Source organism: Odontesthes bonariensis, chromosome 1 (genome assembly GCF_027942865.1).
Source record: "Odontesthes bonariensis isolate fOdoBon6 chromosome 1, fOdoBon6.hap1, whole genome shotgun sequence".
Classification (NCBI taxonomy): Eukaryota; Metazoa; Chordata; class Actinopteri; order Atheriniformes; family Atherinopsidae; genus Odontesthes; species Odontesthes bonariensis.
In genome coordinates, this window is record NC_134506.1 from 48,408,411 (window position 1) to 48,417,442 (window position 9,032).

A 9,032-nucleotide genomic window follows, 5' to 3' on the forward strand; every position below is an offset into this window, starting at 1 on the left:
TCAGAGGTCACAGACAGGTCACAGACAGGTCACAGATAGGTCACAGACAGGTCACAGATAGGTCACAGACAGGTCACAGACAGGTCACAGACAAGTCAGAGGTCACAGACAGGTCAGAGGTCACAGACAGGTCACAGGTCACAGATAGGTCACAGGTCACAGACAAGTCAGAGGTCACAGATAGGTCACAGGTCACAGATAGGTCACAGACAGGTCAGAGGTCACAGGTCACAGATAGGTCACAGACAGGTGACAGGTCACAGACAGGTCACAGACAGGTCACAGACAGGTCAGAGGTCACAGACAGGTGATAGGTCACAGATAGGTCACAGGTCACAGACAAGTCAGAGGTCACAGATAGGTCACAGGTCACAGATAGGTCACAGACAGGTCAGAGGTCACAGGTCACAGACAGGTGATAGGTCACAGACAGGTGACAGGTCACAGACAGGTCACAGACAGGTCACAGACAGGTCAGAGGTCACAGACAGGTGATAGGTCACAGGTCACAGACAGGTCACAGACAGGTCAGAGGTCACAGACAGGTCACAGACAGGTCACAGGTCACTCACAGGTCACAGAGAGGTCACAGGTCACAGACAGGTGAGCTTCTACTTTAAACTGTTCAGATGAATCTAATGTACATTACAACAGGAGCAGGCGAAGCCCACCCGGCTGACCTCTGACCTCTGACAGGAAGGATACGATGTAGCCTGCAGGGATCCAGTAGGTGGGCAGCAGGGGCACCAACACGCCGAAGCCGGTGACGGCGAAGAAGACGTAGAGCAGCCAGGCCAGCAGCTGGAAGGGGTGCGGCGGCCAGCTCCAGCCGTTGGTGCGCGAGCACAGCGGCACGTCCAGCCGCTGCAGGGCGTCTTCGCCGACCGGCGCCGTGCGGTTCGGGTTCCTGCTGCACGAGTCCATCCTGTCAACAGAGCAGGGAGACGCCATGTTGGGGGGCCGGCAGCATGAGATCAGATGATGACTTTACTGCTGGGAGGGTTTAACTGGTTTTATGGTTGTTATTTACTTTATTTATCACTTCAGCCAGTCTGTAAACACCCAATCAGGAGGGTCACACACCGCTCCCTCCCTCCATCGGTTTCATGTGGTTATAGGTGGTTTTGGATTGGTTTCATATGGTTTCAGGTGGTGGTTATAGGTGGTTTTGGATTGGTTTCATATGGTTTCAGGTGGTGGTTATAGGTGGTTTTGGATTGGTTTCATATGGTTTCAGGTGGTTTTTGTCTCACGCCATGGGACTTATGTTTTTAGTTATCATGTTTTGGGTTACGTTTTTGTGTTCAGTTCATGTCTTGATTTGAGTTTTTAGTTTTGCAATTGTTTTTCCCCTCGCTTCCCTCACTCAGGTAATTAGTTCATTCCCCTCACCTGTCTGCCATTGTCACCAGCTGCACTCCCTCTCCAATCACTCCCAGCCCTCTATTTAGGCCCTGTTTACACGATAGGAAGACGCAGATATTTTCCTGCGGTTTGGTCTCTCATTTACACCAAAACCCCGTTTTTATCACAGAAAACGATTATTTCTAAAACCTCCGGCCAAAGTGGAGATTTCTGATAACGCTAGTGATGGCAAAACGAGGCTTTTTGAAGCATTGAATCATTTTGAACCATTGTGTCATAAAGTGGTTCACTACTCGAAGCTTCATTCAATTCCCTTGGGTGACATCTACTGGCGTAGCGATTGTTGCACCATATGAAGCCCTGCGAATGTGATGCGTATAATAACACGATAATAACACGTATGTGTGTGTGTCGTACATATGGGTTTGTAGTACCTCATTAAATATTGATTAATTTACCCATGAAATAATAATTTGCTCTCTCCGGGTTGGGAATGAGATCCTTCCCCAAGTGGAGGAGTTCAAGTATCTCGGGGTCTTGTTCACGAGTGAGGGACGAATGGAGCAGGAGATTGACAGGCGGATCGGTGCGCCATCAGCTGAGCCAGAAGGCCAAGCTCTCGATTTACCGGTCAATCTGTGTTCCTACCCTCACCTGTGGTCACGAGCTGTGGGTAGTGACCGAAAGAACGAGATCCTACCCTCACCTGTGGTCACGAGCTGTGGGTAGTGACCGAAAGAACGAGATCCTACCCTCACCTGTGGTCACGAGCTGTGGGTAGTGACCGAAAGAACGAGATCCTACCCTCACCTGTGGTCACGAGCTGTGGGTAGTGACCGAAAGAACGAGATCCTACCCTCACCTATGGTCACGAGCTGTGGGTAGGGACCGAAAGAACGAGATCGCGAATACAAGCGGCCGAAATGAGTTTCCTCCGCAGGGTGTCTGGGCTCTCCCTTAAGGCTGAGTTATACCTCTTTTAAGTGCCCTTGAGCTTGCGTCTTGCGCTTGTGTTAATGGCTCGAGACGTTTATGCTTCATTTTGCTTTGCCGGCGGTTGCGTGTGCTGCGTGTCGATTCACCGCCAGGACAGTAGGTGGATAGGGTGAGAAGCTCGGTCATCCGGGAGGGGCTCGGAGTAGAACCGCTGCTCCTCCGCATCCAGAGGAGTCAGATGAGGTGGCTCGGGCATCTGGTTAGGATGCCTCCTGGGGCATCTGGTTAGGATGCCTCCTGGGGCATCTGGTTAGGATGCCTCCTGGGGCATCTGGTTAGGATGCCTCCTGGGGCATCTGGTTAGGATGCCTCCTGGGGCATCTGGTTAGGATGCCTCCTGGACGCCTGGTGAGACACGTCCCACTGGGAGGAGGCCCCGGGGAAGACCCCGGACACGTTGGATCTCTTGCAGGGGAACGCCTCGGGGTCCCCCCAGAAGAGCTGGAGGAAGTGGCCGGGGACAGGGACGTCTGGGCTTCTCTGCTTAAGCTGCTGCCCCCGCGACCCGATTCCCGGAGAAGCGGCAGATAATGGATGGATGGAATAATAATTTAAAAACAATGTGAAAATTTTTGGTTTGTCATTCATATTTTCTTTGGGAGTGTGCTTGGTGTAATAAAGAGGGTGCTTGTGTTACTTCAGGTGTCTTTATTCAAGAAAAACAGTTTTTGCACAGTAGAAGGACTCAAACGGTTTCTTTTTTTTTTTAGTCAATTTCTCCAGCTTTGGAAAATACTCTGTCACAGGGAACAGAGGAGGCTGGTGTGCTGAAGGAACTGTTTGGGTCGAAATATTCCCACACTTTAGAACGCTTCCTCGATGGTTGCTCCATGAGAGAATAATCCAAAACTCCGAATGTCAAAAAACGAGAGCTGTTCGTAACGTATAATACGGGGACATGAACCGGGGCTTCAGCCATCTTGAATACACTGAATCGCGGCAAATGTTCAAAGCTCCACACATCAACCCGAAGCAGGCAGCTGACTCGGTCTGAATGAAGCAGTGAAGTGGTTCAAACGTCATCAGTGACGTCACATGAAGCGAGCTCCGGCCCACTGCTTCCCCATAACTACCCTGTCCAGTTTGAAGCGTGCTTCGGAGCTTCGGTGTTGGAGGTAACATCACTAGATAACGCCGGTTATGTGTTGCCGTGTCAACTGGGAGAAACGGCGTTTTAGGTTCCTAAACGTCACATTATGCGCCAGAAAATGCTTAACGTCATGCGAGCGCCTTATGTTTTCAGTTTGTTTGGCTACCGATCAGGATTATCATGGATGATGTTAAAGTTCTACTAATTTTTACGAAAAAAGTTGCCCTCACCTTGTACTATTTGGCTGATGAGGGTAGACTTCGTAAAACAGCAAATGCATTCGGTCTGTCTAGATCGGCTGTTTCAATAATAATCAGAAAGATTTGTAGAGCGATTACTGTCCACTTAAGTCCAAAATATATGTGTTATTTGTTGGTGTCGATTCTGAGGATTTTGATTGGCTTGCATGGCTTTATTCCTTTCCCTTCACTGCTTGACGGCGTATTTATGCGGGTTGATGTAAATGACAAGTTTTTTTGAAAACGATGTTGTGTGCACGATGTTATTATTGAAAATGGAGGGGGGGAAATATTCGTTTCTCTAAATACCCGGCTATGTGTAAATGTGGCCTTAGTCTCCTGTCTCCCCTGTCTGTCGGTTCTTTGTTAGTTATTCCTGACCTGTTTGTTACTCATGCCCCTCATGTCTTACCTGCCTTGTCACCGATGACCTGTCTTTTCCCATGTTCCTCGTCTTCCAAGTTAAGTATTTATTTATTTCCATGCCATGCCTAGTTTCTTGTTTATTTTGCCACAGTTGTTTTTTGAATCCGGCTCAGCCGTGCCTTTGGTTTGAACTTTGTTTTTGTTTGTTAAATAAACCCAGTTTTCCTTTATAAGTCCGCATCCGTGTCCTACCTTCACTACCTTACCAACCCCAACCTGACAGTTTTGGATTGGTTTCATGTGGTTTCATGTGGTTATAGGTGGTTTCATGTGGTTTTGGATTGGTTTCATGTGGTTTCATGTGGTTATAGGTGGTTTCATGTGGTTTTGGATTGGTTTCATGTGGTTATAGGTGGTTTAATGTGGTTTTGGATTGGTTTCATGTGGTTATAGGTGGTTTCATATGGTTTTGGATTGGTTTCGTGTGGTTTGAGGTGGTTTCGGATGGTTTCAGATGGTTTATGGTGGTTTCAGGTTTTTAGCTTCTGGCTGTACCTGTGCAGCAGATTGACACCTTGTCTTGTTTGCAGAAAAGGAGGTGAGAGTTCTAACCAAAAGCATCACAGAGATCCATTTTACCTCCCCTCATCAGCTGATGGAATAACAAACCAAACGATAGGTACTAAACTGATAAAAATAACTGACTAATCAATGTATCAGCTCCTGCTATCATGTTTCTGATCAGCTGTCTTCATATCTTACTCCTTCAGAACAAACCGGACGGAACCAGGTTCCTGCTGGAGCTCACCTGCTCAGGTTAACGGGACTCGTGGTTCGGCCCTCCGATCCTCATCCCATCCGTCCGGGACCGAGCGGCGGCGTGGAGCTCTGCTGCGCCCCGGCCCCGAGGGATCAGGAACCAGGCTTATCTCAGGACGACACCCGGGCCGGAGAGTTCTCTGGCCGGCTGTTAACTCACATCCATCCTGGCTACATCTGGGTCAGACCCGGCAGGCTCTCAGCACGCTGTGTACCGGAGGAAATGGACAATATTTAATAAGCTCCTGGATAACGTTAGCTTCGGTGCTAACCAGCCGCAGCTAGCCGGAGTGCTACAGCGAGCTAACAGCGGTGCTAACCAGCCGCAGCTAGCCGCACTGCTACAGCGAGCTAACAGCGGTGCGGTGACAGCAGACTGCGGGACAAACGGCAGCCTTAAGGGCTCATTTCTAACGTATATTTAACAGCCGCTCTTTTTCCAGACAGTTAGCTCTGCTAGGACCGTTAGCTCTGTTAGCTGCGACTCCTGCTGGCCCTGATCGTCTCCAAGCTTTGTACGCTGTCTCCATGGTAACGCTTCAGGTCCGCCAGTATTGTTCAGTGGAACTGACCCCGCCCCTTGACTGCTGTGAACCAATCAGAGTGCAGTCTCCATGGTCCGACAGCTGTGACAGCGGATGGAAGCCAGCAGGGGGCAGCATATCCACGGCTGGCTCTGTTTCTTTTAAAGCTGCAGTCTGCAACTCTTTTTCAAGCATAATGCCTGGAACTGTCCGGGGATTCTGAAAGTAGTACATTAAATACCCCAATACAAAAAAAAATAGTTCTCTAGGTGTAGTAATCCTGTGGGTTGACCATAAATTCCCTAGGGGGCGTGGCAGGATTAACTATGGGTTTAAAAGGCTGTGACATATCACCGGGGATGTGCTGTGAGATGTGTTCTGGATTATTCTGAGATAAACTATCGAAATGGACCCATGTTGTGCGTGTCAGTTAATGTAGTCAGGATACTACATATTGGCGACGAGAAATCCACGCAGAAAGACAATTCTGGACACCTGGGTGAGAGATCCTTTTAATTTTCATTCCCTGAAATTACGAGGGAGGGAATAGCTATGGCAGCGACCATTGGAACACTGGTGGCATTCGACCACAACACGCAAAGTTGGGAGGAATATATAGAAATCATACAGCATTTCTTTGCGGCAAACGGCATTGATGGTGCAAACAAACAGAAGTCCGTTCTCATTAGCGCAGTGTGCGCTGAAACATACAGCCTGATGCGAAATTTAGTAAGCCCAGCTAAACCAGGAGATCGCTCATTTGATGAGCTAGTGATGTTGCTGAAAGATCATTATAACCCCCGACCCAGCGAGATTGTGCAGCGTTTCAGATTCAGCTCCCGTGTGAGGCAGCCGGGCGAGTCTGTGTCCGAGTTTGTTGCTCAACTTAGGAAGCTGGCACAGGACTGTAATTATGGGCTGTCACTGCCACAGATGCTGCGGACCGACTAGTGTGTGGGATAAACGATGAGCCCATACAGAGACGTTTACTTGCCGAATCCGCCCTCGCGTTTGAAAGTGCATTAAAAACCGCCCAAGCTATGGAGTCTGCACACAAACATACGCAGGATCTACAAGGAAAGACAGCGTGCAATAGCATCAGAGAAGGGGGAATCCCAGCGTTGCGTTCAGGCCAGCTGGGAGAACAGGAGGGGAGGGGAAAACGTGTTACACATGCAATGGCAGTCACGATTCCTCAACCTGCCGTTTCAAGCAGGAAAAATGCTATTCTTGTGGAAAAATAGGCCACATTGGGCGAGTATGTCGGAATTCAAGAAAACAAAGTGATCAAAAGGAAAATAAAAGGGAAATGGGCCGCAATGGCAGTAATTGGGCGCCCAGTGGGAGTAATCACTCACACCATGTCAGAGTACATGATGAAGATGAACCAACAGATGAGACAGAGCAAGCTATTTCAATGTACAGTCTACAGGACAGACATTCAAAAGTAAAACCAATTACTGTGGAGATGGAGGTCCATGGAGAAAAGGTGGAATTTGAAGTTGACACTGGATGTAGTATTACACTAGTGAACGAAGTAGAATTCCATGCTAAGTGGGAAAATGAGAAAAAGCCCAAAATGGGGCCAACTAGTCTGAAACTAAAAACATAAACAGGGGAAGACATAAAGGTGCTGGGAGTAGCCGAGGTTAAAGTGAGTTATCAAAACCAACGGAAGAACTTGCCTCTCTATGTAGTGAGTGGCACTGGACCCAGTCTGCTGGGCCGAAGCTCGAACTGTTAAAGTTGAACTGGGCAGAAATTCACAACGTGAGTGTAGCAGGGGGAGAAAGGCTGACCGTGGAGCAGGTGCTGGCACATCATGAAGATGTATTTAAGGATGAGTTGGGGACGTTAAAGGGAGTTAAAGCAACCATTAACATTGTACCCAGATACTTCAGGCCCAGGCAGATTCCTTTCGCCATGCGCCCCAAAGTGGAAGCAGAAATAAACCGGCTGATAAAGGAAGAGGTAATCACACCTGTCAAACACTCAGACTGGGCATGTCCCGTCGTACCCATACTGAAGGCAGATGAGTCAATTAGACTGTGTGGTGATTACAAACTCACCGTAAATCGAGTGTCGCTTCTAGAACAGTACCCAATTCCAAGAATTGAAGACCTATTCGCCGCCCTGGCGGGAGGCCAACAGTTTTCAAAATTGGATATGAGCCATGCGTACACCCAGATTCTGATGGATGAGGATTCTAAGAAATACCTCACAGTGAACACGCACAAAGGTCTTTTCACATACGACCGCCTCCCTTTCGGCGTTTCCTCCGCCCCGGCCATTTTCCAAAGAACGATGGAGGGTTTACTGCAGGGCGCACCAATGGTGGCTGTGTATTTGGATGACATTCTTGTCACGGGCCTAAATGCCCAAGACCACCTCAAAAACTTGAATACAGTGTTGGGACGCTTGGAGGAGGCCGGGTTGCGTCTGAAGAGGTCAAAATGTGAGCTCCTGAAGGACGAGGTGGGTTACCTAGGCCACAAGGTGAATGCACATGGTTTGCACCCAATGAAGTCCAAAGTCAAAGCCATCAGCGAGGCCCCGACACCATCAAATGTCACAGAGCTCAAAGCTTATCTTGGCCTGTTAAATTATTATAATCGCTTTCTCCCAAACCTGTCCACATTGCTTGCCCCAATGCACCAGCTGCTCAGAAAAGATGAGAAATGGGTGTGGACAAACAAGCAAGACGAAGCGTTCCATAAGTCCAAGGAACTCCTTCAGTCAGCCGATGTGTTAGTTCATTACTCTGCAGATAGGGAACTAATTTTGGCGTGTGATGCATCCCCTTATGGGGTGGGTGCTGTCTTATCACACAGGATGCCTGATGGGACGGAGAGGCCACTGGGTTTCATGTCAAGAACCCTCAGCTCATCAGAGAAACGGTATTCGCAGTTAGACAAAGAGGGATTGGCTGTTATTTTTGGCATTCAACGATTCCACAAGTACCTATATGGGCTGAAGTTTACCATCACAACCGATCATAAGCCTTTGATTACACTCTTCCATGAAATGAAACCTGTACCCCACATGCTCTCGCCTAGAATCCAGAGATGGTCAGTTCTTCTCAGAGCCTACGAATATAAAATCATTTACAAGCCGGGGAAATTCCACAGCAACGCCGATGCGCTCAGCAGGCTGCCAGTTCCATCCCGGCTGAAGGAAGAGGAGACACCTGAGCGAGTGCTGATGGTGGATCATATGGATGATATACCCCTTAAAGGCCTACAGAAAGCTGACACTACACCCAATACATAATGATCATACATACACAGAGGAACAATAATGATCATTGGACTCTACACCAAAACATTTCATAAACGCATGAAATTTGCGATTTTGAATTTGCCGCTAGGAAACCTTCCTGGAATTGCAGACTGGGGGCGGGGCTTCCGTGCAACGTCACAAGTGCACTGTTTTTCCTGGCTGCCGTGTTGCCAATTTAGCGACTTTGTCAGAAGACAGAAGCACTGCAGGACGGCGGCAATCCGGCATACCGTCATTTCCTGTCAAAACGGCAGTTTCAAGCTAGCTACAACGAGGGTAGGTTCACTTCCTGTTTTCCCTATGATAAAAGGCAACGGGTATTTTATTTTGTGAAAATAACCGGAAGTGCGTTGC

General features: G+C 48.5%; 1 protein-coding gene across 2 annotated transcripts in view; it reads right to left on the reverse strand.

Moving 5' to 3' along the window:
* Window positions 1-5,428, reverse strand: part of zdhhc1 (zDHHC palmitoyltransferase 1) — a 43,960-nt gene extending 38,532 nt beyond the window's left edge. Inside the window, exons 1-2 of one of the 2 annotated variants that reach the window (XM_075468977.1) lie at window positions 4,865-5,428; window positions 706-925 (exon numbers count right to left, since the gene is read on the reverse strand). In XM_075468977.1, the coding sequence (XP_075325092.1) occupies window positions 706-924 (219 nt within the window). In that variant the 5' untranslated portion in view covers window position 925; window positions 4,865-5,428. The remainder of the gene's footprint in view (window positions 1-705; window positions 926-4,864) is intronic. The other variant, XM_075468971.1, reaches the window with a different exon arrangement.
* Between the last annotated feature and the right edge of the window lie 3,604 nt (window positions 5,429-9,032).